Consider the following 27,792-nt stretch of genomic DNA (forward strand, 5'->3'; position numbering starts at 1 on the left):
ACGCTGGGGATACTGCGTTCGCGTCGAGCCCAAAGATGACAGGAGTGCGGCTGCCCAGCAGCAGCACCGCATCTAAGTACCTGAGGTACGGCGCCAAGTCGGTGTCGAATTGGCAGTACACGGAGCATAGGAAGATTGAGCCGAATCTTCCCGTAACTCTGACGCATACTCCAAAATCCGTGGTAAGGGGCTCCATTGGCATGCAGATGGCGTCCGGTTCGTCGACGATGATAGCAGCTTTTCCTCGGCGGTCCTGGAATACTCGCATTCCAGAAGGAAGGCCGGTAATCCGCCCTGCTCCATCGACGTACGGCTCCTGGACCAGTGCGAACTGACGGCCAGAGCTGCGCATGATGGCTCCGAGTTCCATCACAGCCGCTCGGCCACGGCCACAATTAGCTTGGATGAAGCTAAACATTAATGTCTAGCTTTCACACTCGCCAGTACCGCTGCGTAGATCGGGCACGCCGCTGACAGCATGGAGTGTGCTGCAGGGTACCCCTTGAAGCGGCAGTTGCGGCAGTCCACGGGGTTGGGACACCGTGCAACGTTGTGGCCGTTCTGTCCACACCGGTGGCACACGTTCTCCTTTAGGCGACAATGCGACACCTTGTGGTCAAAGCCTGCACATCTGTGGCAGGCGTATGTTCGGACCAAGGAGCGGCAGCGGCATCTAAACCACTTTATGTACACGCATTCGTGCAACGCCTCCTGTGCCTTCGCGTCGACCTCTAGCGTCACGTTGATCGTGGCGCCGTCGGTGACCGACCAGGGTTTACTGCCCAGGTGAACCGACTTTTTAAATTCCGCGGCAGTCATGGTCTCCTCCAGGTTCTTCGCGAAGAGCTCCTCCATGAACTCTTCAGGTGTGATCGACGTGTCCACGTCATACACCACGACCTGAGGCTTGGTCTCCGGCCTCTTCTTGACCACCAGTCCTGCTTCGGTGAATTTGCTGCTGGCCACTACCTTCCTCAGTTCGCTCACTGAAGGGGTGCGAATAATCGCTCCTCCGCTCTTCAGCTCGCGAACCTCGTGGGCGCGGACTCCAAGTGCCAGCACCACGGTCTTCTTTACTCGCTCCACAAGCTCCCTGCTGGTCTCCTCCGGGTTCTTGCTCCTTATTAGAGCAGACCAGGTATCCCTCTAGGCCTTGGGATCGGTGCAGCGACGGCGCTCGGTGCGGGCAGGCCTGGGAAGGCTGTCGCATACGCAGCGGTTGTGACGGCGGTGGTGCCCGTGTGGGCAGCAGCAGCGGGTCTCGGTGGAGGCGGCATCCTTGCCCTCTCCTCCAGGCGCACCTTTTCTCCAGCCAGGGCCATGACCAACTCGTCGTACCGGTTGGTAGCAACGAGGATTCCCATGGAAGCCTCTGGCGGCATCAGCCCCTTCAGCACAGCCTCGTTCACCGCCATCCTGATCGCAGACATTTCCGCGATGATGGCCGAGTAGCCTGCCGCGACAATGCCAGTTGCCGGGCATGTGGCAGCGGCAGCGGTGGTGGCAGCGGCAGCGGCAGCGCCAGAGGTGCCTGGAGCCTCCTCAAAGGGGAGCGATGGTGGCGGCGATCTCTCGGCAGGGATCGGCAGCTCTCCGGCTATCCCAATCCCAAGCCCGATCTTTTTGGCTCCCTTTTTGGCGGCTGAGGACTTCGGCCGACTCCGCCTGCGGGCGGGAACGCTCGACGACGAGCTCGCCCCTACACTAGCCAGGCTAGTGTCGCTGGCGTCGGCCTCCGTATCCACTTCCATGCCCGGCGAGTTGTGGCTCCCTCTATTGGCGTGACTCGACACTAAACGGCACTAGTGGAGACGCGAACCAAAAGTCTCAGCGGAGACACGAACCGCAAGTTCTAGCGGAGACTGAAACCGAAAGTTTTAGCAGGGACACCAACCGAAAAGCTCCGAACTCAAGCCAAAGCTTCGAACTCGAACGTGCTGACGAACTATTCCGACTTGTTGTCGAACTATTCGCACTTGTGGACGAACTAAGGTTCCGCACGTGGCTGTTTTTAGCGTTTATTTTACAAATATTAATTTGCAAATAGCTGCTCTGTTTTTTCACCAAATTAACCCGCGATTTCACTGGCGAACAGCGCGTGATCTCGCGGCAATTTTAATATATTTTCCACTTGGAAAAATCACTTTTTCCTTTCCTCTAACGACGGTATAGCGGACCGCTTGAAAAACACGTCTGCTTCGAGTGGCAGTCAAAAAGCAACTGAGAGGTGGCATATCAGCAGTCATTTAATTAGCTGTTTCAGATTCCGATTGCTTTTTGGGGACTTTTGCTTACGTTAAAGCGCGCTTTCCACACCTCTGCCTCCGCCGCCGTTCTAAAGGGAAACTGTAGAATCTGATTTACGACTCTCTCCAACTTCAAGTATTTCCCCCTCTGCCAGCGTGCCAGTTGTACGCCAGCGTCGACGCTTTGGTTATCTCATGCAGAGCAATTTGTCAAGCCAAATAACGGTCTGCGTGTCAGTTTCAGTTCCATTTTTTTGCATCACGGAGAACAGAACAGAACACAACATGTCCAAGGGATCGGTCCTACCACAGTATATAGCCGGTTTATCGGCCAGCTTTGGCGCCATGTGTATGGGCGCCTCAATCGGCTAGTCCGAAATTTGTAATTTCGAGTTCTTTAAGAGATTTACTAACTAATTTCAGCTGTAAATAAAGAAGCATTAGTGTACAGCTTATAATTCTTTAACATTGACATGGCGTTTTCGCACAAAATGTTCTTTGGACGCCAGTGACAGCTCTGCCAGTTCAATATTTCAATTTTTGCAGCGCGTCTCGCCCAATTTTCCGCAATTAAATTCCACCAGCAAAGCTATCAACAAATATGCTGTCAGGCCACAAACCTTCTATATTGTACTTTTAGAAAAGTAATATTTGTTAAAGTGAGCGTGTGAGTGCTGGGATTCGAATCTACGGAAGTCCTTTTCGTTTGTGCTGTGCGGTTGTTGTTTTGTTGCTTTGGCTACTGCTGTCGCCCTGTATACGCCCTTGCGTATAACAATGGACATGGAATACGCCAACATCAATGAATTTAATGACCGCGACCTAGCGACAGGCATGCGCAACAGCAATTATGAAAAATACAAGTCTCTGGTGCGCATGCACCGATTTATGGGTTGCAGGTTCGACATGCCGTGCCATGAAGTCGTCTACGAAGATAAGGGCAAGATAAAGAAGTGGAATCGCCTCTCCAAGAAGAATCGCGGACCTGCCACAGGCTGCACGGCTGGGGCAGGCAGTAAGTCGGCGGGCAACAGTCCCACTGAAACGCTGCAGCAACAAATTGATGCAGGCTTTCTGATGCACCTGGAGGAGCTCAAAGAGTTTCTTATGCTGGAGAAGAGTAAGTGACAGGGAAAGTCCGGAAAATTGAATTATTCTAAATGCGGAAATGCTATTCTGCAGATCTCACCCAGGAAGGACTATTTCGCAAGACAGGAGCCGTTTCCAGGCAGAACGAGCTACGAATGCACATACAGCACGACCAGCCCTTGGATTTGGAACTGAAAGGATTCTCGGCTCACGACTGTGCCACTGTTTTTAAGAGCTTTCTGGCCGAGCTGCCAGAGCCTTTGCTTACAGACGCCCACTATCCAGCACATCTTCAGATAGCGCCGCTTAGCCAGGCATTAATGGGGGTCAGGTGGCGGCTACCGCAGAGCGCCAACAACATCTTCTCAACTCGGTGCAGCTGCTCCTTCTCCTGCTCCCCGAAGAGCATCGCGAGTTACTGCAGCACATTATTAAAATGCTCCATTCGGTGGCAGCGCGTGAGGAGAGCAACAAGATGTCCGCGGAGAATTTGGCCATCTTGTTTACACCGCACCTGATTTGCCCCAGGCAAATGCCGCCTGAGGCGCTCCACTATACGGCGAAGATGTCCAGCATTGTGTCCTACATGATTCAGCAGGGTCTGGAAATCTTCGAAGTTCCCGGAAAGCTAGCCACCGATATTCGGGCGTACTTTCTTGAGCGCAAACGCAAAAAAACCATTTCACCGGAGCAAACCCTTGAAGAATCCATCTCGGACGACTCGACGGTCAACACGGTGTACACTTTTGTAGATCGTGCCGCCACGGCAGCGGCAAACAACAGCAATTACACGGACACTGCACTGGCGCAGCTGTACGCGCACATTCAGAGCCTTCCGGAGTCCTCCAAGAAGCGTCGCCTCATCAAGCAGCTTAACAAGCAAAACGGACAAGGTAGCACATTGTCTCCACTCCGTTGCGTTCCTTTGGGACACAGCTCATTGATTCCACTCGCTCCTTTCAGGCACACCGCTGCAGGTCATCGCGAGGAGCTCCAGCGTGCCATAAGGGAGCATCACGAGAAGCATGATGCCAAAATGATGCGCGCCATGGAGGAGGCAGAGCGTAAGAAGTAGAAATCCATATGGATCACTGCACCCAGCCGTTTCATTATATAACACCATTTCGATCATCCTGCAGCTATGCCATAAATGCGGCTAAACTGAAACTGTAAACACTTTTGTATGCGACGTAATAAAGACTTGAATGTACCCAAAGCACTAATCCATTCTGAGGATATGATGAGTGGAAATTATCTGTAAATTATCGTCGACCCATGGCTTGTGTGTATGTGCAGTGCCATACTTGAAACAAAATAGAATGTTATCTAGGGAAAAACACCTCTATTGCATTAACACAAAACAAGGAACCGGGTGCAAAGCGGATTCTCCCCAGTGGAACACTTGAAATGTTCAACCCATATCAAACGATAGACGATTATCAGCAGGCCAGCCGCTCCACTTCGCTGCCACCTGGTTGAATGTGTCCACTGCCCGTTCGATGCTCCTCCACACGCGTATACAAATTCAAATCCAAACGATCAACATCAATGAGGACGCCACTTTCCTGATAACTTGACCGCCATGTGACCGTTGGAATAGGAATTTTGTCACAGTTTAGAAACCTACCTACATGTGTTTTCGGCGTGATGAGTACGATGATGTGTATTAAGAGCCAGATTAGATGCTCTCCAGGCGATTTACGCCCATTCAATTATTTTGGTAGGTAATGCTATTATCTACTTTCACACGATGCAATAAATAGAAAAATGCCCCGGAAATGAAGCCTTACGCCGAAAATGAAATACTCTTGTAAGTGGAATTCCACATAGATATATTGGATTTCTAGAATTGGAAGTATCCTGCATGCATGTGCTCCTAAAGTCAGATGACCAATAAATCTGTATCTTTCAAAATGGATGTTGGGCTCCCCACGCAACATTCCCAACCATCTATATTTGGTACTTATGTATGAGCGTATAGTGATATTAAAGCACGATCCAGTACAAATTATAGTTCTGGCTGATGTTTCCTATAGCAGATATATAATTTTGCGGTGATCCGATACTGATTCAATCTGTGTGTAATAAATACCATTTTCGTAGCGTAGCAAGATTAAATATAAAGTGCCTAAGTTCCGCGCAAAAGTATAATCAGTAGCTCCAGATAGCCGACTGGCAGCGAACGGATTGTTATAGAGGCACTTGATTGTTCTTATAACAATAGGCGGGGTGTGTGTATTGGGGGTGGGTGGAGGTGGCGGTGGCATATCAGCAGAATGAATCTGATCTCTCAGCTTTATTTTACGTGGCGGTTCCTCAGGGAGGGATTTCAACCACGGCGTCTAATGTTTATTTGCAGCTTAGCCTCGATTAGTGCGATATATATACATATATCACGCCATCACGCACCACCGCTACATACGCAGGAACCTTGTACGATGCGCCAGTTAGCGCCCCTAAAAAGAAGCTATAGCTATGTACATAGCGCCTCTTCCGGTACCAATTGAAAGTATCCTGGTCGGGCATACAATCCCCCTTGGTGAGGGGCGAGGTGTATCTAACACGTCTTCCGATCTATGGGTCTCGGCACCCGGTTGAGAGCGCAACTCCACGAGGAGCCTAGCGGCTCTCCCCGCGTAACGTTTGGGTATCAACCACAGCCACCACGATACTCCCACTAGGGGCCGACCTCAATGTGCAGCCTTGGAACTGCACAACCCGTGGTACCGATCTTAAGGACTCAGCTCGATCCTCCCTTTTAGCCCCGACCGGCCTGGATAGGGAATCCACCCAGCCCGTGCGCCGCTTGCGCGTTCAGCAGCTGCTGTCGCCTGGAGAACGCCAGTCCGGCGAACCCGTCGAGAGTCCGCATTCTCTCCTGAGAAGCCGTCACATCGGAGAAGGTCCAGTCGCCATCCGTGTACTGCACTCCAAGTCCATCGAGGTCTCGCAAGTCTGCATAGAGGGGACAAGCACATAGGAAGTGCTGCCAATCCTCGCGTTCTGCGCCGCATAGACATGCTGGCGTGTCGCTAAGGCTTCTTCCATGCAGAAATGCATTGAGCGATCCGTGGCCCGTCAGCAGGAACCCAGCGCGCAGCGTGAAGCCAAACCTTCGTTCCCTGTAGACGAAGCCTGCGTTCGGGATGAAGCGGTGCGTCACCCGACCTGGGGAGTCACCATCATCCCATCTGCGTTGCCACTCGCACAACAGGCCTTCGTCTAGTCGCGCCATCTTCTGCTTCCAGCTAAGATTTGCCAAATCTTCGCCGTACAGCCAATCGCTCTCCTCCAGCGGGTAGTCACGCTTTAGTTTGAAGCTGATTTCCAGGCGTCTGGCAGCCAGATCAAACGGGGGGGCTCCAGCTAGTACTTGCAGCGCCATGGTGGACACTGTTCGGCATACCGGTAGGCATCCAATCAGGATGATCCTTTGGCACGCAAGCAGATGCCTCCTGGCAACCACTTGCGTCGTCGTCACGACAGACCAAACCGAGGCACCAAATAGTGCGCAGGGCACCATGAGTCCGGCATATATTGTCCGCTTTACGCGGGGACTGAGTCCCCAGTCAACCCGCAGTACGCGCGACAATTCCCCTACGACTCCGGTCAGCTTATCACGCAAGCCCGTGATGTGCGGGAGAAAACTGGTTGAGCTCGCCGACCGTGATACCCAGGTACCGATACTTGCGCTTATATGGCAGGCCTGCTCCAGCAAACCGTACCACTGGCGGCCGTCTAAGTATGGCTTTGAGCAGCATGATCGCCGTCTTGCTAGTTGAAACGGCAACGCCGACTTCAACTCCCCAAGCGCCTACGATGGACATTAACTCACCTCCTTTTTGTTCGAGCTCTGATCGGGCATTCCCTTCGATGAGGAGGAGCAAGTCGTCAGCATACGCGCTGAGCGCACCAAGGGGCTCTAAGCGCTGGAGCAACACGTCCATTAAGATGTTCCATATAAATGGACCACTTATGGACCCCTGCGGGCAACCTCGTGTCACCGGAACAGTGGCTACTCCATGCCTACTGACGATGCTCGCACTCCGGCCGGAGAAGAAACTCGCCACAAGCTTGCTTCTCGGCATCCCAGCTCAAGGAGGCGGCGTAGTGCAGCATTCCACTCGACGTTGTCGAAGGCTCCCTTGAAGTCCACGAAGACTCCGAGCACGTATTTCGACCGGCTGGCCGAAACAGTACTCACGACGTGTTTCCAAGCATCCTCCACACAACGTCCTTGGCGAAAGCCAAATTGCCATCTGCAGCCATCCGGAATGGTGTCCTTCAGACGATTCACCATGATGCCCTCAAGCACTTTGCCCAGCACTGGCAACAGACAGATACCCCGATATGAGATAGGATCGGTCCGGTCCTTATCGGGTCCCTTCAGAAGTGGAACCACCCTAGGATGCTTCCATTCCGTTGGGAAATACCCTGTCTACAGGCAGCGGGAATACATCGCTGTCATGTGCTGAGGGATGGCACGCCACAATGCCATACAAATGGCACCTGTGATGCCGTCCATGCCGGGAGAGCGTCTGCTCTTCAACCTGGCGACGCATGCATCAACCTCGAAAGCTTCGAGGGCTGGTGGAGCCTCGATCGGGATGGCAATGGGTGCATTCGACTCCGCAACAGGAAAGAAGTTGCAAAGGAGCACACCCGCACAGTCGCGCCATGTTGCGACCAGCCGACCATCCGTACGAAGGCATCCAATCTCCGCGCTCTTTTTGCGGCCTCGGCAAATCCTGTAGACGTGCCCCCATGGATCATCTCTGTTCTCTCCCACGAAGCGTCGCCAGTTGTCTTCCTTCGATCTCAGGATGAGCTTCTTGTACTGCGCTGAGAAGATCCTCAACGCGAGCACAAGTTCCGCTGCTGCGTCGGTCTCGTGCCGACGAGCGTCCTGGAGCCTTCGCCTCAGTCTCCTGACCTCTCGGCGTTTGGAGTGTAGTTCGGCAGTCCACCAAACTACTTTTCTCGCGGCTCTCGGTGTGCTGCGTCCCAGCACTCTGTCGCACACACTGTGCACTACAGAGCGCAGTGCAGACACTTGGTTGTCCAACGGCGATTCGGCGGTGTCTTCCGGTAATTCGGCTGTCTCCCTTACCACTTCCTCCTCGAACAATCGCCAGCGCGCATTGGAAAGCTTCCAGGACGGCACAGGAGCAATGGGCTCAACTGCGTCGTTTGGGTCAGTCGTCACCACAACATGGATCATGTTGTGATCGCTGGTGTCCCATTCCTTCACTTCCCAATCGTATGTGGCCCACATAGTCGCAGCTTGGTTGACGATTGTCACATCGATATCGCTTTGGCCTCTACGGTTATCGAATGTAAACACCCGACTGGCTTCATTGAGCACGCCGGCTCTCATCTCGGTTATCCACTCAGACAGCAGCTCACCCCGTGCATAGTTAGCTTGCCCCCGATTATGTCCGGAGAGCTTGCTAAACCACGCTGGGGATACTGCGTTCGCGTCGAGCCCAAAGATGACAGGAGTGCGGCTGCCCAGCAGCAGCACCGCATCTAAGTACCTGAGGTACGGCGCCAAGTGTCGAATTGGCAGTACACGGAGCATAGGAAGATTGAGCCGAATCTTCCCGTAACTCTGACGCATACTCCAAAATCCGTGGTAAGGGGCTCCATTGGCATGCAGATGGCGTCCGGTTTGTCGACGATGATAGCAGCTTTTCCTCGGCGGTCCTGGAATACTCGCATTCCAGAAGGAAGGCCGGTAATCCGCCCTGCTCCATCGACGTACGGCTCCTGGACCAGTGCGAACTGACGGCCAGAGCTGCGCATGATGGCTCCGAGTTCCATCACAGCCGCTCGGCCACGGCCACAATTAGCTTGGATGAAGCTAAACATTAATGTCTAGCTTGCACACTCGCCAGTACCGCTGCGTAGATCGGGCACGCCGCTGACAGCATGGAGTGTGCTGCAGGGTACCCCTTGAAGCGGCAGTTGCGGCAGTCCACGGGGTTGGGACACCGTGCAACGTTGTGGCCGTTCTGTCCACACCGGTGGCACACGTTCTCCTTTAGGCGACATTGCGACACCTTGTGGTCAAAGCCTGCACATCTGTGGCAGGCGTATGTTCGGACCAAGGAGCGGCAGCGGCATCTAAACCACTTTATGTACACGCATTCGTGCAACGCCTCCTGTGCCTTCGCGTCGACCTCTAGCGTCACGTTGATCGTGGCGCCGTCGGTGACCGACCAGGGTTTACTGCCCAGGTGAACCGACTTTTTAAATTCCGCGGCAGTCATGGTCTCCTCCAGGTTCTTCGCGAAGAGCTTCTCCATGAACTCTTCAGGTGTGATCGACGTGTCCACGTCATACACCACGACCTGAGGCTTGGTCTCCGGCCTCTTCTTGACCACCAGTCCTGCTTCGGTGAATTTGCTGCTGGCCACTACCTTCCTCAGTTCGCTCACTGAAGGGGTGCGAATAATCGCTCCTCCGCTCTTCAGCTCGCGAACCTCGTGGGCGCGGACTCCAAGTGCCGGCACCACGGTCTTCTTTACTCGCTCCACAAGCTCCTTGCTGGTCTCCTTCGGGTTCTTGCTCCTTATTAGAGCAGACCAGGTATCCCTCTAGGCCTTGGGATCGGTGCAGCGACGGCGCTCGGTGCGGGCAGGCCTGGGAAGGCTGTCGCATACGCAGCGGTTGTGACGGCGGTGGTGCCCGTGTGGGCAGCAGAAGCGGGTCTCGGTGGAGGCGGCATTCTTGCCCTCTCCTCCAGGCGCACCTTTTCTCCAGCCAGGGCCATGACCAACTCGTCGTACCGGTTGGTAGCGACGAGGATTCCCATGGAAGCCTCTGGCGGCATCAGCCCCTTCAGCACAGCCTCGTTCACCGCCATCCTGATCGCAGACATTTCCGCGATGATGGCCGAGTAGCCTGCCGCGACAATGCCAGTTGCCGGGCATGTGGCAGCGGCAGCGGCGGTGGCGGCAGCGGTGGTGGCAGCGATGGTGGCAGCGATGGTAGCAGCGGCGGCAGATGTACTGGCAGCGGTGGTGGCAGCGGCAGCGGCAGCACCAGAGGTGCCTGGAGCCTCCTCAAAGGGGAGCGATGGTGGCGGCGATCTCTCGGCAGGGATCGGCAGCTCTCCGGCTATCCCAATCCCAAGCCCGATCTTTTTGTCTCCCTTTTTGGCGGCTGAGGACTTCGGCCGACTCCGCCTGCGGGCGGGAACGCTCGACGACGAGCTCGCCCCTACACTAGCCAGGCTAGTGTCGCTGGCGTCGGCCACCGTATCCACTTCCATCCCCGGCGAGTTGTGGCTCCCTCTATTGGTGTGACTCGACACTAAACGGCACTAGTGGATACGCGAACCAAAAGTCTCAGCGGAGACACGAACCGCAAGTTCTAGCGGAGACTAAAACCGAAAGTTTTAGCAGGGACACCAACCGAAATCTCCGAACTCAAGCCAAAGCTTCGAACCAAAGCTTCAAACTCGAACGTGCTGACGAACTATTCCGACTTGTTGTCGAACTATTCGCACTTGTGGACGAACTAAGGTTCCGCACGTGGCTGTTTTTAGCGTTTATTTTACAAATATTAATTTGCAAATAGCTGCTCTGTTTTTTCACCAAATTAACACGCGATTTCACTGGCGAACAGCGCGTGATCTCGCGGCAATTTTAATATATTTTCCACTTGGAAAAATCACTTTTTACTTTACTCGAACGACGGTATAGCGGACCGCTTGAAAAACACGTCTGCTTCGAGTGGCAGTCAAAAAGCAACTGAGAGGTGGCATATCAGCAGTCATTTAATTAGCTGTTTCAGATTCCGATTTCTTTTTGCGGACTTTTGCTTACGTTAAAGCGCGCTTTCCACACCTCTGCCTCCGCCGCCGTTCTAAAGGAAAACTGTAGAATCTGATTTACGACTCTCTCCAACTTCAAGTATTTCCCCCTCTGCCAGCGTGCCAGTTGTACGCCAGCGTCGACGCTTTGGTTATCTCATGCAGGGCAATTTGTCAAGCCAAATAACGGTCTGCGTGTCAGTTTCAGTTCCATTTTTTGCATCACGGAGAACAGAACAGAACACAACATGTCCAAGGGATCGGTCCTACCACAGTATATAGCCGGTTTATCGGCCAGCTTTGGCGCCATGTGTATGGGCGCCTCAATCGGCTGGTCCGAAATTTGTAATTTCGAGTTCTTTAAGAGATTTACTAACTAATTTCAGCTGTAAATAAAGAAGCATTAGTGTACAGCTTATAATTCTTTAACATTGACATGGCGTTTTCGCACAAAATGTTCTTTGGACGCCAGTGACAGCTCTGCCAGTTCAATATTTCAATTTTTGCAGCGCGTCTCGCCCAATTTTCCGCAATTAAATTCCACCAGCAAAGCTATCAACAAATATGCTGTTAGGCCACAAACCTTCTATATTGTACTTTTAGAAAAGTAATATTTGTTAAAGTGAGCGTGTGCTGTATACGTTTAACAGCAATGTTAAAGAATTATAAGCTGCACACTAATGCTTCTTTATTTACAGCTGAAATTAGTTAGTAAATCTCTTAAAGAACTCGAAATTACAAATTTCGGACCAGCCGATTGAGGCGCCCATACACATGTCGCCAAAGCTGGCCGATAAACCGGCTATATACTGTGGTAAGACCGATCCCTTGGACATGTTGTGTTCTGTTCTGTTCTCCGTGATGCAAAAAATGGAACTGAAACTGACACGCAGACCGTTATTTGGCTTGACAAATTGCCCTGCATGAGATAACCAAAGCGTCGACGCTGGCGTACAACTGGCACGCTGGCAGAGGGGAAATACTTGAAGTTAGAGAGAGTCGTAAATCAGATTCTACAGTTTCCCTTTAGAACGGCGGCGGAGGCAGAGGTGTGGAAAGCGCGCTTTAACGTAAGCAAAAGTCCCCAAAAAGCAATCGGAATCTGAAACAGCTAATTAAATGACTGCTGATATGCCACCGCCACCTCCACCCACCCCCAATACACACACCCCGCCTATTGTTATAAGAACAATCAAGTGCCTCTATAACAATCCGTTCGCTGCCAGTCGGCTATCTGGAGCTACTGATTATACTTTTGCGCGGAACTTAGGCACTTTATATTTCATCTTGCTACGCTACGAAAATGGTATTTATTACACACAGATTGATCGGATCACCGCAAAATTATATATCTGCTATAGGAAACATCAGCCAGAACTATAATTTGTACTGGATCGTGCTTTAATATCACTATACGCTCATACATAAGTACCAAATATAGATGGTTGGGTATGTTGCGTGGGGAGCCCAACATCCATTTTGAAAGATACAGATTTATTGGTCATCTGGCTTTAGGAGCACATGCATGCAGGATACTTCCAATTCTAGAAATCCAATATATTTATGTGGAATTCCACTTACAAGAGTATTTCATTTTCGGCGTAAGGCTTCATTTCCGGGGCATTTTTGGGGGGGGCATTTTATTGCATCGTGTGAAAGTAGATAATAGCATTACCTACCAAAATAATTGAATGGGCGTAAATCGCCTGGAGAGCATCTAATCTGGCTCTTAACACACATCATCGTACTTATCACGCCGAAAACACATGTAGGTAGGTTTCTAAACTGTGACAAAATTCCTATTCCAACGGTCACATGGCGGTCAAGTTATCAGGAAAGTGGCGTCCTCATTGATGTTGATCGTTTGGATTTGAATTTGTATACGCGTGTGGAGGAGCATCGAACGGGCAGTGGACACATTCAACCAGGTGGCAGCGAAGTGTAGCGGCTTGCCTGCTGATAATCGTCTAACGTTTGATATGGGTTGAACATTTCAAGTGTTCCACTGGGGAGAATCCGCTTTGCACCCGGTTCCTTGTTTTGTGTTAATGCAATAGAGGTGTTTTTCCCTAGATAACATTCTATTTTGTTTCAAGTATGGCACTGCACATACACACAAGCCATGGTTCGACGATAATTTACAGATAATTTCCACTCATCATATCCTCAGAATGGATTAGTGCTTTGGGTACATTCAAGTCTTTATTACGTCGCATACAAAAGTGTTTACAGTTTCAGTTTACCCGCATTTATGGCATAGCTGCAGGATGATCGAAATGGTGTTATATAACGAAACGGCTGGGTGCAGTGATCCATATGGATTTCTACTTCTTACGCTCTGCCTCCTCCATGGCGCGCATCATTTTGGCATCATGCTTCTCGTGATGCTCCCTTATGGCACGCTGGAGCTCCTCGCGATGACCTGCAGCGGTGTGCCTGAAAGGAGCGAGTGGAATCAATGAGCTGTGTCCCAAAGGAACGCAACGGAGTGGAGACAATGTGCTACCTTGTCCGTTTTGCTTGTTAAACTGCTTGATGAGGCGACGCTTCTTGGAGGACTCCGGAAGGCTCTGAATGTGCGCGTACAGCTGCGCCAGTGCAGTGTCCGTGTAATTGCTGTTGTTTGCCGCTGCCGTGGCGGCACGATCTACAAAAGTGTACACCTTGTTGACCGTCGAGTCGTCCGAGATGGATTCTTCAAGGGTTTGCTCCGGTGACATGGTTTTTTTTGCGTTTGCGCTCAAGAAAGTACGCCCGAATATCGGTGGCTAGCTTTCCGGGAACTTCGAAGATTTCCAGACCCTGCTGAATCATGTAGGACACAATGCTGGACATCTTCTTCGCCGTATAGTGGAGCGCCTCAGGCGGCATTTGCCTGGGGCAAATCAGGTGCGGTGTAAACAAGATGGCCAAATTCTCCGCGGACATCTTGTTGCTCTCCTCACGCGCTGCCACCGAATGGAGCATTTTAATAATGTGCTGCAGTAACTCGCGATGCTCTTCGGGAGCAGGAGAAGGAGCAGCTGCACCGAGTTGAGAAGATGTTGTTGGCGCTCTGCGGTAGCCGCCACCTGACCCCCCATTAATGCCTGGCTAAGCGGCGCTATCTGAAGATGTGCTGGATAGTGGGCGTCTGTAAGCAAAGGCTCTGGCAGCTCGGCCAGAAAGCTCTTAAAAACAGTGGCACAGTCGTGAGCCGAGAATCCTGTCAGTTCCAAATCCAAGGGCTGGTCGTGCTGTATGTGCATTCGTAGCTTGTTCTGCCTGGAAACGGCTCCTGTCTTGCGAAATAGTCCCTCCTGGGTGAGATCTGCATAATAGCATTTCCGCATTTATTATAATTTAATTTTCCGGACTCTCCCTGTCACTTACTCTTCTCCAGCATAAGAAACTCTTTGAGCTCCTCCAGGTGCATCAGAAAGCCTGCATCAATTTGTTGCTGCAGCGTTTCAGTGGGACTGTTGCCCGCCGACTTACTGCCTGCCCCAGCCGTGCAGCCTGTGGCAGGTCCGCGATTCTTCTTGGAGAGGCGATTCCACTTCTTTATCTTGCCCTTATCTTCGTAGACGATTTCATGGCACGGCATGTCGAACCTGCAACCCATAAATCGGTAAGCACTATATTTCGATGGGATGGCAGCGTCGCTCGTGGCAACTTACTCGTCGGTGTTTAGTTCCAGCTCGGATGAGAGGTGCATGCGCACCAGAGACTTGTATTTTTCATAATTGCTGTTGCGCATGCGTGTCGCTAGGTCGCGGTCATTAAATTCATTGATGTTGGCGTATTCCATGTCCATTGTTATACGCAAGGGCGTATACAGGGCGACAGCAGTAGCCAAAGCAACAAAACAACAAAAGCACAGCACAAACGAAAAGGACTTCCGTAGATTCGAATCCCAGCACTCACACGCTCACTTTAACAAATATTACTTTTCTAAAAGTACAATATAGAAGGTTTGTGCCCTGACAGCATATTTGTTGATAGCTTTGCTGGTGGAATTTAATTGCGGAAAATTGGGCGAGACGCGCTGCAAAAATTGAAATATTGAACTGGCAGAGCTGTCACTGGCGTCCAAAGAACATTTTGTGCGAAAACGCCATGTCAATGTTAAAGAATTATAAGCTGTACACTAATGCTTCTTTATTTACAGCTGAAATTAGTTAGTAAATCTCTTAAAGAACTCGAAATTACAAATTTCGGACCAGCCGATTGAGGCGCCCATACACATGGCGCCAAAGCTGGCCGATAAACCGGCTATATACTGTGGTAGGACCGATCCCTTGGACATGTTGTGTTCTGTTCTGTTCTCCCTGATGCAAAAAATGGAACTGAAACTGACACGCAGACCGTTATTTGGCTTGACAAATTGCCCTGCATGAGATAACCAAAGCGTCGACGCTGGCGTACAACTGGCACGCTGGCAGAGGGGAAATACTTGAAGTTGGAGAGAGTCGTAAATCAGATTCTACAGTTTCCCTTTAGAACGGCGGCGGAGGCAGAGGTGTGGAAAGCGCGCTTTAACGTAAGCAAAAGTCCCCAAAAAGCAATCTGAATCTGAAACAGCTAATTAAATGACTGCTGATATGCCACCGCCACCTCCACCCACCCCCAATACACACACCCCGCCTATTGTTATAAGAACAATCAAGTGCCTCTATAACAATCCGTTCGCTGCCAGTCGGCTATCTGGAGCTACTGATTATACTTTTGCGCGGAACTTAGGCACTTTATATTTCATCTTGCTACGCTACGAAAATGGTATTTATTACACACAGATTGAATCAGTATCGGATCACCGCAAAATTATATATCTGCTATAGGAAACATCAGCCAGAACTATAATTTGTACTGGATCGTGCTTTAATATCACTATACGCTCATACATAAGTACCAAATATAGATGGTTGGGTATGTTGCGTGGGGAGCCCAACATCCATTTTGAAAGATACAGATTTATTGGTCATCTGACTTTAGGAGCACATGCATGCAGGATACTTCCAATTCTAGAAATCCAATATATCTATGTGGAATTCCACTTACAAGAGTATTTCATTTTCGGCGTAAGGCTTCATTTCCGGGGCATTTTTCTATTTATTGCATCGTGTGAAAGTATATAATAGCATTACCTACCAAAATAATTGAATGGGCGTAAATCGCCTGGAGAGCATCTAATCTGGCTCTTAACACACATCATCGTACTCATCACGCCGAAAACACATGTAGGTAGGTTTCTAAACTGTGACAAAATTCCTATTCCAACGGTCACATTTCGGTCAAGTTATCAGGAAAGTGGCGTCCTCATTGATGTTGATCGTTTGGATTTAAATTTGTATACGCGTGTGGAGGAGCATCGAACGGGCAGTGGACACATTCAACCAGGTGGCAGCGAAGTGGAGCGGCTGGCCTGCTGATAATCGTCTATCGTTTGATATGGGTTGAACATTTCAAGTGTTCCACTGGGGAGAATCCGCTTTGCACCCGGTTCCTTGTTTTGTGTTAATGCAATAGAGGTGTTTTTCCCTAGATAACATTCTATTTTGTTTCAAGTATGGCACTGCACATACACACAAGCCATGGTTCGACGATAGTTTACAGATAATTTACACTTATCATATCCTCAGAATGGATTAGTGCTTTGGGTACATTCAAGTCTTTATTACGTCGCATACAAAAGTGTTTACAGTTTCAGTTTAGCCGCATTTATGGCATAGCTGCAGGATGATCGAAATGGTGTTATATAACGAAACGGCTGGGTGCAGTGATCCATATGGATTTCTACTTCTTACGCTCTGCCTCCTCCATGGCGCGCATCATTTTGGCATCATGCTTCTCGTGATGCTCCCTTATGGCACGCTGGAGCTCCTCGCGATGACCTGCAGCGGTGTGCCTGAAAGGAGCGAGTGGAATCAATGAGCTGTGTCCCAAAGGAACGCAACGGAGTGGAGACAATGTGCTACCTTGTCCGTTTTGCTTGTTAAACTGCTTGATGAGGCGACGCTTCTTGGAGGACTCCGGAAGGCTCTGAATGTGCGCGTACAGCTGCGCCAGTGCAGTGTCCGTGTAATTGCTGTTGTTTGCCGCTGCCGTGGCGGCACGATCTACAAAAGTGTACACCGTGTTGACCGTCGAGTCGTCCAAGATGGATTCTTCAAGGGTTTGCTCCGGTGACATGGTTTTTTTTGCGTTTGCGCTCAAGAAAGTACGCCCGAATATCGGTGGCTAGCTTTCCGGGAACTTCGAAGATTTCCAGACCCTGCTGAATCATGTAGGACACAATGCTGGACATCTTCTTCGCCGTATAGTGGAGCGCCTCAGGCGGCATTTGCCTGGGGCAAATCAGGTGCGGTGTAAACAAGATGGCCAAATTCTCCGCGGACATCTTGTTGCTCTCCTCACGCGCTGCCACCGAATGGAGCATTTTAATAATGTGCTGCAGTAACTCGCGATGCTCTTCGGGGAGCAGGAGAAGGAGCAGCTGCACCGAGTTGAGAAGATGTTGTTGGCGCTCTGCGGTAGCCGCCACCTGACCCCCCATTAATGCCTGGCTAAGCGGCGCTATCTGAAGATGTGCTGGATAGTGGGCGTCTGTAAGCAAAGGCTCTGGCAGCTCGGCCAGAAAGCTCTTAAAAACAGTGGCACAGTCGTGAGCCGAGAATCCTGTCAGTTCCAAATCCAAGGGCTGGTCGTGCTGTATGTGCATTCGTAGCTTGTTCTGCCTGGAAACGGCTCCTGTCTTGCGAAATAGTCCCTCCTGGGTGAGATCTGCAGAATAGCATTTCCGCATTTAGAATAATTCAATTTTCCGGACTCTCCCTGTCACTTACTCTTCTCCAGCATAAGAAACTCTTTGAGCTCCTCCAGGTGCATCAGAAAGCCTGCATCAATTTGTTGCTGCAGCGTTTCAGTGGGACTGTTGCCCGCCGACTTACTGCCTGCCCCAGCCGTGCAGCCTGTGGCAGGTCCGCGATTCTTCTTGGAGAGGCGATTCCACTTCTTTATCTTGCCCTTATCTTCGTAGACGATTTCATGGCACGGCATGTCGAACCTGCAACCCATAAATCGGTAAGCACTATATTTCGATGGGATGGCAGCGTCGCTCGTGGCAACTTACTCGTCGGTGTTTAGTTCCAGCTCGGAGGAGAGGTGCATGCGCACCAGAGACTTGTATTTTTCATAATTGCTGTTGCGCATGCGTGTCGCTAGGTCGCGGTCATTAAATTCATTGATGTTGGCGTATTCCATGTCCATTGTTATACGCAAGGGCGTATACAGGGCGACAGCAGTAGCCAAAGCAACAAAACAACAAAAGCACAGCACAAACGAAAAGGACTTCCGTAGATTCGAATCCCAGCACTCACACGCTCACTTTAACAAATATTACTTTTCTAAAAGTACAATATAGAAGGTTTGTGCCCTGACAGCATATTTGTTGATAGCTTTGCTGGTGGAATTTAATTGCGGAAAATTGGGCGAGACGCGCTGCAAAAATTGAAATATTGAACTGGCAGAGCTGTCACTGGCGTCCAAAGAACATTTTGTGCGAAAACGCCATGTCAATGTTAAAGAATTATAAGCTGTACACTAATGCTTCTTTATTTACAGCTGAAATTAGTTAGTAAATCTCTTAAAGAACTCGAAATTACAAATTTCGGACCAGCCGATTGAGGCGCCCATACACATGGCGCCAAAGCTGGCCGATAAACCGGCTATATACTGTGGTAGGACCGATCCCTTGGACATGTTGTGTTCTGTTCTGTTCTCCCTGATGCAAAAAATGGAACTGAAACTGACACGCAGACCGTTATTTGGCTTGACAAATTGCCCTGCATGAGATAACCAAAGCGTCGACGCTGGCGTACAACTGGCACGCTGGCAGAGGGGAAATACTTGAAGTTGGAGAGAGTCGTAAATCAGATTCTACAGTTTCCCTTTAGAACGGCGGCGGAGGCAGAGGTGTGGAAAGCGCGCTTTAACGTAAGCAAAAGTCCCAAAAAGCAATCGGAATCTGAAACAGCTAATTAAATGACTGCTGATATGCCACCGCCACCTCCACCCACCCCCAATACACACACCCCGCCTATTGTTATAAGAACAATCAAGTGCCTCTATAACAATCCGTTCGCTGCCAGTCGGCTATCTGGAGCTACTGATTATACTTTTGCGCGGAACTTAGGAACTTTATATTTCATCTTGCTACGCTACGAAAATGGTATTTATTACACACAGATTGAATCAGTATCGGATCACCGCAATATTATATATCTGCTATAGGAAACATCAGCCAGAACTATAATTTGTACTGGATCGTGCTTTAATATCACTATACGCTCATACATAAGTACCACAAGGTGTTGCTCAAGGATAATGCCTCCGCACAGATAAGTGACGCCTTTCGTGTTGGCCAAATTGAAAAGCACAATGAAAATTTTGTGTGCTTGATTTGCCTCATGCCTCAAAGCACAAAACAAGTTGATTCTGATTGACGTGCGGCCAAAAAAACACCTACTTTATATTGCAAATAAGTTCCTTCAAGGTTTTCCAGTTGTAAAGATAATTTAGGATGAGAAATGTGTTTACTGTTGGGCAAATTGATCAGGGAGGAGCGGAAAGCGTTCTCCGTGGGATGATTGAACTCGATGCTAAAGTTCCGAATGAGTCGAGCGATGCGCAGCTCGAGCTCCATGTCCACGATGCGCTTTCCAACGCACATCCGGGGTCCAAATCCGAAGGGCAAGAACACAAACGGATTCTTCAGCTTCAAGTCATTTGCCGGGCATTGCACGTTGGAGTCTGTGGCGTTACGAATCCAACGTTCTGGCAGGAACTCAGCAGCCTTGGGGAAGTGCTCCTCGCTTGATAGCAAGCTCAGGGGAACCATCGACACACAGGTACCAGCTGGCACTTGGTATCCGCTCAAAACGCTGTCCCGATTGAGAAATCGGCCATTGCCGATGACCAAAGGATAGATCCGTTGTGACTCTTTGATGCAGGCACGTAGATAGGGAACGTTCTTCATCGATGCCTCAGTGAATTCGGAGTCCTTCTCGGGTAGAACCTTCATCACCTCTTTTCGGAGACGTCCTGCTTCTCCGGATTCTTGGCAAGGCACAGCAAGGCCGCTGTAAAGGTACTTGAGGTCTGGAAAAAAAGGATGTATGAGATAAGGGTAAGTATGAGAACAACAGACTACGTACGGTATCCACTCCGGCCATTAGCATGTCCATGGCCATAACCGTCGCCACCTTTTTGTCGATCTTGAGCAGCTTTTCCAGTACACTCTGCTCGCTCTCAGGGCGGACAACACCCTCCTTGGCCTCTTTCTCTAGACGCTCTATAGCTTCGTCTACATACGCTGAAGTTATTTCTTGAACGCCATCTAGGGACTTCATTAGCTTCATTAGCTTGGGTGTTTTAACGTAACGCCAGATGGAGGGCTTCATCTCCAGATCGGCTGTTAATTCAAAAAAATCGTCCAGGTACTTGAAAAGTAATACAGCCTGGTCGTTATCGCCCGACTCTTTGAGCAGTCCCAACTGCTTGTCCAGAGTCACCACAGAGACTGACTCGAGGGTCCACCGATTTATAACGTTTAAGAAATCATCTGGAGCTTCCTGGGTATCGATATCACGGAGTACTTTAATACTGTGAAGGGGGGAGAACATACTTGAGCGTAAACAGGGATTTATTATCAGTCATACGCACCGTTGCACAAACTCCTGGTTCACTTGGGACATCTTCTTATAGTAAAGCCGCACGTTCTTCGGCTGCATTAGGACAGGATTTACAGCCGATCGAAAGTCGCTCCAGGTTTTTCCTTGTGTGGGTAAAGCTCCCTCCACTCCCTGGAAGAAATCCTTTCTATGAGTCTTCCGATGATAGCGAAGAGTATCGCTGCCAGGCCGATGCGGCCACACTCCTTAGTTCCGGAACACGACCTCGAAGTCCTTGGGATTGTGAGTCATCAGGTATGACGTACTCCATCATACCTGGTAAATATAATATGTTTCCATAGTCGTCTTGCAAAGCTTTGAACAATTTCACAATGTCCATTTTGCTATATTTTCCTCCAGGCATAAAATTCCGAACAGTAGACAGAAAAGTTGTACTAGGAATTTGATCAAAGGGACGAGCTTGTAGCCACTCTGCATCATATCTGGGCTCTGCTACAGCTGCTGTGGTCTGCCAACGCTACAAGAGATTTAAAAACGTATATCACTGTGATATCGGATCTATATGTATACTATATATTTACCAGCGGACTGCTGACAGAGAGGGCTGCTTTTTGCGCCTGAATTATAGATAGAGCGCTGCGCACTTTCAACATTTTGCTTGTTAGGAACTTAATTCATTCACTGCCAGAGCTTTACTGCTAAATCATTCCATTAACTAGCTATTTGAAAGGCCTGCGAGAGCTTTGTTGCAAAAAGAGCTGACCGATAACAGAGCACAAACAGAACAAGAGAGAGAGAGAGTGCCAAAACACGTTCGCGGGAGCGTGCGAATGCCAAACAGAAATAATTGTAAACATTTGCCATATTTTTTTAATATAGACTGCTATTTGATCGACTATGTTATACCTTCTACGGAATATTTAGGAATATAGTATTATGATTGATCTGACTCTCAATGAAATGAAACAAATAAATCGCCATAATTATGGCATCAGATTTTTTGGCCAAATTTAATTTATTGGGCATGGAATGGTCGGTAGACTGCCGAATGTCTTGGGCCTGATAATAATATAAACAAGCTAATCTTTAGCGCTTTTTATACCAGATACTCAAAATGACTATTGGGGTATATTAGATTTGTGGTAAAAGTGGATGTGTGTAACGTCCAGAAGGAATCGTTTCCGACCCCATAAAGTATATATATTCTTGATCAGCATCAATAGCCGAGTCGATTGAGCCATGTCTGTCTGTCCGTCTGTCCGTCTGTCCGTCCGTCCGTCTGTCCGTCCCCTTCAGCGCCTAGTGCTCAAAGACTATAAGAGCTAGAGCAACGATGTTTTGTATCCAGTTTTCTGTGATATGTCACTGCTACAAAAATATTTCAAAACTTCGCCCCGCCCACTTCCGCCCCCACAAAGGACGAAAATCTGTGGCATCCACATTTTTAAAGATACGATAAAACCAAAAACGCAGAATCGGTGAGGATGACCATATCTTTTACAGTGCACAATCTGAACCAGATCGTAAAATGATTATAGCCAGAATCAAGAAAACAATTTCATTCTTTCTCGCTCTGTCTCTCTCTAACACACAGGTTTCATGGTCGGTTTTGTCAATTGCAAAATATGAGTTCAAGGATCTCAGAACCTATAAGAGCCAGAGCAACCAAATTTGGTATCTACACTTCTGTGATATCGGACCTTTACCGTTTCGTGTCCAAATTTCGCCGAACCCCCTTCCGCCCCGCAAAGGACAAAAATCTGGGGCATCCACAAATCTCAGAGACTATAAAGGCTAGAGTTACCAAATTTGCTATCCACACTTCTGTTAGATCTCACTATGAAACGTATATCTCAGAATTTCGCCCACCCCTTCCGCCCCCACAAAGAACGAAAATCTGTTGCATCCACAATATTGCACATTCGAGAAAACTAAAAACGCAGAATCATAGATAATGACCATATCTATCAGATTGCTGAATCTGGATCAGATCGGATCATTTTTGTAGCCAAAAGCAAGAAATCAGTTTTCAGTGGCTACGCAGCGCCCGACGTCACGCTCAGACTGATTTTCTGTCTCTCTCGCACGCACTCTTTGTCGTATGGTTCAATAATAGCGGCGTCTGCCGCAGGAGAGCCATACTGACTTAGTATCGGGTAGCCGGCTACCGCCTTAACCTAACGTAACCTAGTATCGGGTATAACTGTAGAGTTGCGGTGTCCGCAGCAACTCACAACGTTCCACCTCGTTTTTTTTTTTGGTTCGGTTGTCCTTCTTGAAGGTAATTTAATTTTTATTGGGCAACATCGAAAATAAATGAAACAGAGATAAACAGATAAAGGTACAAAAAATGAAATCAAACATAAAACGCAAATAAAAATTCCAATAATCTCATCGTGGATTCGGCCACATGCGACTTTCACGTGGCGATGGGAGCTTCAATTGATTGCCAAATCGAGGCCTCTCCTCCTGATTGACCGCCTGCTTTGACGGTGTGTTGGCGGCCGACGCCACCGAATTGTGGTTTACGAGGACATGGCGAATTCGTGGCACAGCCACGCGATTGCGCTGATGCTGAGCCCCGCCGACGGGCAGCACTGAGGAGCGACTCGTGGCACCAATTCTTCATAGGAGATCCCGGCTTCGCGGTCATTTTCAGTGGTCTCATCGGTCATATACTCGGAATCGCTGGGCGATCTTGTATCCGGCACCGCTGATTTTGTGCGTGGCTTCTTGTTCGAGCGTGTGCCAATGCTGCGTCTGCCCAATCCCCGCTGCGACGCAATGTCCAGGACGCGGACCCGCTTTAGTGGCGACTTGGACGCCTTCAGCTGGCTGTTGGCCAGCCGCTGTGCGGTAGACGGCGACGGGCGTATCGAATTCAGAGAGCTCATGAGGCTGCGCTTGGCGTTGGGAGTCCGATACCCCGAAGAGCTGGCGGCTGCTGATGGATTCAGTCGCTTGTGCAGATTCCCAGTGCTCTTGGTCATATTGGGAGTGATCAGCTGGATTGTTGGGTCTTGTGCAACGACATTGTCGAGGTCGACATTGAGGACATGTTCTTCAAAGTTCGGGGCGTGCGAGGGGCCGTTGAACCGGCAGTCGGCGGTGGCATCATCAATTTGCTGCTGCTGCCCGTCCTCGTGGTGGGCGGGGCCCTTCTTGCGGGCCGAGCTCTGCTTGGCCTGCCGATAGTTCTCCATTCGCCAGCCATCAGCTCCAGTATGTCCTCGCCATAAACCAGAAACGGGCCATGCGATTGCGCCTCATAGGCGTGCACCAGTTCAGTGATCTGCTGCTCAATCTTGGGCAGCTTCGAGGTGATGGCCTTGCGTTCCTTTTCCTCTTTAAAGGAACTGGCCGCCACGATTGTTGAAACGATTCGGCTCGTTGGCCTGCATGCGGGACCAAAGTTCTGCACGGCTCTCGTACAGATCGAAAATCTCCTTGTTGCACGTGTAGAAGCTCTTCAGATCATCCAGTTCCAGCTCGTGCAGCTCCAACAGGTTTCGTTGTAATACTTATTGTAGTAGTTGGAGAAACGCTTGCGCTCCTGCTGGCTCTTGAGCGTTAGATCCCACCACTTGCTTATCTCGACGCGCAGCTGCTCGATGAACGTCTTGAGGTTCTGGCTGCGCTGCAGCTCCGAATGGAGGATGTCATAGGTGCGCTGCGTATTCTCGGTGCACTCGCGCACTCGTCGCATGGCGCTCTCGTCCGTCTCCTGGAGGCGATCCCACAGCACGTAGATCTTCTCGTGCATGTCATGGATTTTGGAGCGCAGCTCCTGGATCTGCTCGGCATAACTGTTGCGCATCTGCCGCAGCCGCTCTAGTGTCTCTGGTGTTAGATTGTGGCTCAGATCGTTCAGTTAGGCGATCCTCTGCATCGGTTTGGGGCATCAGCTCGAGCATCTTCATGTCATGCTTAATGGCCTTGCGCAGCTGGTCCAGCTCCGTCTGGCGCACTGCGCGCTGAGAGCGCAGGTTGTCGAGATGGTCGCGAAAGCCGTCCATCTCATCGGGCAGGGGCAGCGGGTCCGCCAGTAGAGAGAGCGGCAGTGCGCCCAGCTCTTCGCAGAGCTGCTCCTGCTGGAGCAGCAGCTCCCCGATCTCCGCCCGACGTTTCGAGAGCTCCTCGTGCAGATGCTCAATGCTTTTGTCCAGCTTTCAGCTGTCATATGATCAGTGGCACATCGTCGGCCTCTGACCAATGTCCACCGTCTCATGGAGGAGTCGGGTGAGGTCGCTGGCCTCGGCTCGGAGTGCGGCTATGTCATCCAGGATGGCCGCCTGCTTCTCCCGCGACTCGGTCAGCAGATCCGTATAGAAATTATCCGCGTGCGCCTTGAGTTTGTGCAGAAAAGTCCTCGCATGTCTTTCGGCTCGAACATGAGGGACCACATTGAATGGAGCTGCTCCACATGCTCGCCAGTCATCTCAAGGATCTCTCCCTTGATGGAGGTTGGGTCAACCATAGCCAATAGGAATGGGTCTTGTATTCGCGAATGGAAGGAATTTATGTGATGTGTGCAGGATTTCGATTGCACAATGTGTTGCTCAAGGAAAATGCCTCCGCACAGATAAGTGACGCCTCTCGTGTTGGCACAAATTGAAAAGCACAATGAAAATTTTGTGTGCTTGATTTGCCTCATGCCTCAAAGCACAAAACAAGTTGATTCTGATTGACGTGCGGCCAAAAAAACACCTACTTTATACTGCAAATAAGTTCCTTCAAGGTTTTCCAGTTGTAAAGATAATTTAGGATGAGAAATGTGTTTACTGTTGTGCAAATTGATCAGGGAGGAGCGGAAAGCGTTCTCCGTGGGATGATTGAACTCGATGCTAAAGTTCCGAATGAGTCGAGCGATGCGCAGCTCGAGCTCCATGTCCACGATGCGCTTTCCAACGCACATCCGGGGTCCAAATCCGAAGGGCAAGAACACAAACGGATTCTTCAGCTTCAAGTCATTTGCCGGGCATTGCCCGTTGGAGTCTGTGCGTTACGAATCCAACGTTCTGGCAGGAACTCAGCAGCCTTGGGGAAGTGCTCCTCGCTTGATAGCAAGCTCAGGGGAACCATCGACACACAGGTACCAGCTGGCACTTGGTATCCGCTCAAAACGCTGTCCCGATTGAGAAATCGGCCATTGCCGATGACCAAAGGATAGATCCGTTGTGACTCTTTGATGCAGGCACGTAGATAGGGAACGTTCTTCATCGATGCCTCAGTGAATTCGGAGTCCTTCTCGGGTAGAACCTTCATTACCTCTTCTCGGAGTACGTCCTGCTTCTCCGGATTCTTGGCAAGGCACAGCAAGGCCGCTGTAAAGGTACTTGAGGTCTGGAAAAAAGGATGTATGAGATAAGGGTAAGTATGAGAACAACAGACTACGTACGGTATCCACTCCGGCCATTAGCAATGTCCATGGCCATAACCGTCGCCACCTTTTTGTCGATCTTGAGCAGCTTTTCCAGTACACTCTGCTCGCTCTCAGGGCGGACAACACCCTCCTTGGCCTCTTTCTCTAGACGCTCTATAGCTTCGTCTACATACGCTGAAGTTATTTCTTGAACGCCATCTAGGGACTTCATTAGCTTCATTAGCTTTGGGTGTTTTAACGTAACGCCAGGTGGAGGGCTTCATCTCCAGATCGGCTGTTAATTCAAAAAAATCGTCCAGGTACTTGAAAAGTAATACAGCCTGGTCGTTATCGCCCGACTCTTTGAGCAGTCCCAACTGCTTGTCCAGAGTCACCACAGAGACTGACTCGAGGGTCCACCGATTTATAACGTTTAAGAAATCATCTGGAGCTCCTGGGTATCGATATCACGGAGTACTTTAATACTGTGAAGGGGGGAGAATACTTGAGCGTAAACAGGGATTTATTATCAGTCATACACACCGTTGCACAAACTCCTGGTTCACTTGGGACATCTTCTTATAGTAAAGCCGCACGTTCTTCGGCTGCATTAGGACAGGATTTACAGCCGATCGATCGAAAGTCGCTCCAGGTTTTTCCTTGTGTGGGTAAAGCTCCCTCCACTCTCTGGAAGAAATCCTTTCTATGATTCTTCCGATGATAGCGAAGAGTATCGCTGCCAGGCCGATGCGGCCACACTCCTTCGTTCCGGAACACGACCTCGAAGTCCTTGGGATTGTGAGTCATCAGGTATGACGTACCTCCCATCATACCTGGTAAATATAATATGTTTCCATAGTCGTCTTGCAAAGCTTTGAACAATTTCACAATGTCCATTTTGCTATATTTTCCTCCAGGCATAAAATTCCGAACATTAGACAGAAAGTTGTACTAGGAATCTGATCAAAGGACGAGCTTGTAGCCACTCTGCATCATATCTGGGCTCTGCTACAGCTGCTGTGGTCTGCCAACGCTACAAGAGATTTAAAAACGTATATCACTGTGATATCGGATCTATATGTATACTATATATTTACCAGCGGACTGCTGACAGAGAGGGCTGCTTTTTGCGCCCTGAATTATAGATAGACCGCTGCGCACTTTCAACATTTTGCTTGTTAAGAACTTAATTCATTCACTGCCAGAGCTATACTGCTAAATCATTCCATTAACTAGCTATTTGAAAGGCCTGCGAGAGCTTTGTTGCAAAAAGAGCTGACCGATAACAGAGCACAAACAGAACAAGAGAGAGAGAGAGTGCCAAAACACGTTCGCGGGGAGCGTGCGAATGCCAAACAGAAATAATTGTAAACATTTGCCATATTTTTTTAATATAGACTGCTATTTGATCGACTATGTTATACCTTCTACGGAATATTTAGGAATATAGTATTATGATTGATCTGACTCTCAATGAAATGAAACAAATAAATCGCCATAATTATGGCATCAGATTTTTTGGCCAAATTTAATTTATGGCAATGGAATGGTCGGTAGACTGCCGAAAGTTTTGGGCCTGATAATAATATAAACAAGCTAATCTTA

The 27,792-nt window shown here is 49.6% G+C and overlaps 3 protein-coding genes, 1 long non-coding RNA gene and 3 pseudogenes across 4 annotated transcripts; 2 read left to right on the forward strand and 5 right to left on the reverse strand.

Moving 5' to 3' along the window:
• Positions 1 to 2,280: 2,280 nt before the first annotated feature.
• Positions 2,281 to 2,957, reverse strand: LOC117194329. Its single transcript, XR_004474795.1, has 2 exons — positions 2,867 to 2,957; positions 2,281 to 2,669 (listed from the first exon to the last, which is right to left on the reverse strand). It is a non-coding gene; the product is annotated as an uncharacterized LOC117194329 (long non-coding RNA).
• Positions 2,958 to 3,023: 66 nt separating this feature from the next.
• On the forward strand, positions 3,024 to 3,645 carry LOC117194611. Its single transcript, XM_033399142.1, has 3 exons — positions 3,024 to 3,366; positions 3,429 to 3,551; positions 3,632 to 3,645. The coding sequence occupies exons 1-3, from the start codon at positions 3,024 to 3,026 to the stop codon at positions 3,643 to 3,645; spliced, it is 480 nt and encodes a 159-aa protein (XP_033255033.1).
• LOC117194325 (rho GTPase-activating protein 19-like) lies at positions 3,137 to 4,558 on the forward strand. Its single transcript, XM_033398895.1, has 3 exons — positions 3,137 to 3,366; positions 3,429 to 4,228; positions 4,299 to 4,558. Exons 2-3 carry the CDS (start codon positions 3,772 to 3,774, stop codon positions 4,340 to 4,342), a joined length of 501 nt encoding a protein of 166 aa, XP_033254786.1. The 5' UTR covers positions 3,137 to 3,366; positions 3,429 to 3,771; the 3' UTR covers positions 4,343 to 4,558.
• An 8,772-nt stretch (positions 4,559 to 13,330) lies between these two features.
• On the reverse strand, positions 13,331 to 16,968 carry LOC117194612 (annotated as a pseudogene).
• LOC117194613 lies at positions 16,782 to 18,516 on the reverse strand (annotated as a pseudogene).
• Positions 18,517 to 19,084: 568 nt separating this feature from the next.
• On the reverse strand, positions 19,085 to 21,489 carry LOC117194614 (annotated as a pseudogene).
• A 4,298-nt stretch (positions 21,490 to 25,787) lies between these two features.
• Positions 25,788 to 26,449, reverse strand: LOC117194615 (probable cytochrome P450 12a5, mitochondrial). Its single transcript, XM_033399143.1, has 2 exons — positions 26,224 to 26,449; positions 25,788 to 26,168 (listed from the first exon to the last, which is right to left on the reverse strand). Exons 1-2 carry the CDS (start codon positions 26,239 to 26,241, stop codon positions 25,788 to 25,790), a joined length of 399 nt encoding a protein of 132 aa, XP_033255034.1. The 5' UTR covers positions 26,242 to 26,449.
• Positions 26,450 to 27,792: the final 1,343 nt, after the last annotated feature.

Source organism: Drosophila miranda, assembly GCF_003369915.1.
Source record: "Drosophila miranda strain MSH22 chromosome Y unlocalized genomic scaffold, D.miranda_PacBio2.1 Contig_Y3_pilon, whole genome shotgun sequence".
In the NCBI taxonomy this organism is placed as follows: domain Eukaryota; kingdom Metazoa; phylum Arthropoda; class Insecta; order Diptera; family Drosophilidae; genus Drosophila; species Drosophila miranda.

Bases quoted from the DNA above. Each gene is read 5' to 3' on its own strand.
- LOC117194611 (XM_033399142.1), top strand. From the start codon at position 3,024: ATGGACATGGAATACGCCAACATCAATGAATTTAATGACCGCGACCTA. The intron at 3,367-3,428 runs GTAAGTGACAGG...GCTATTCTGCAG, and splicing joins GTTTCTTATGCTGGAGAAGA to ATCTCACCCAGGAAGGACTA.
- LOC117194325 (XM_033398895.1), top strand. From the start codon at position 3,772: ATGCTCCATTCGGTGGCAGCGCGTGAGGAGAGCAACAAGATGTCCGCG. The intron at 4,229-4,298 runs GTAGCACATTGT...CGCTCCTTTCAG, and splicing joins TAACAAGCAAAACGGACAAG to GCACACCGCTGCAGGTCATC.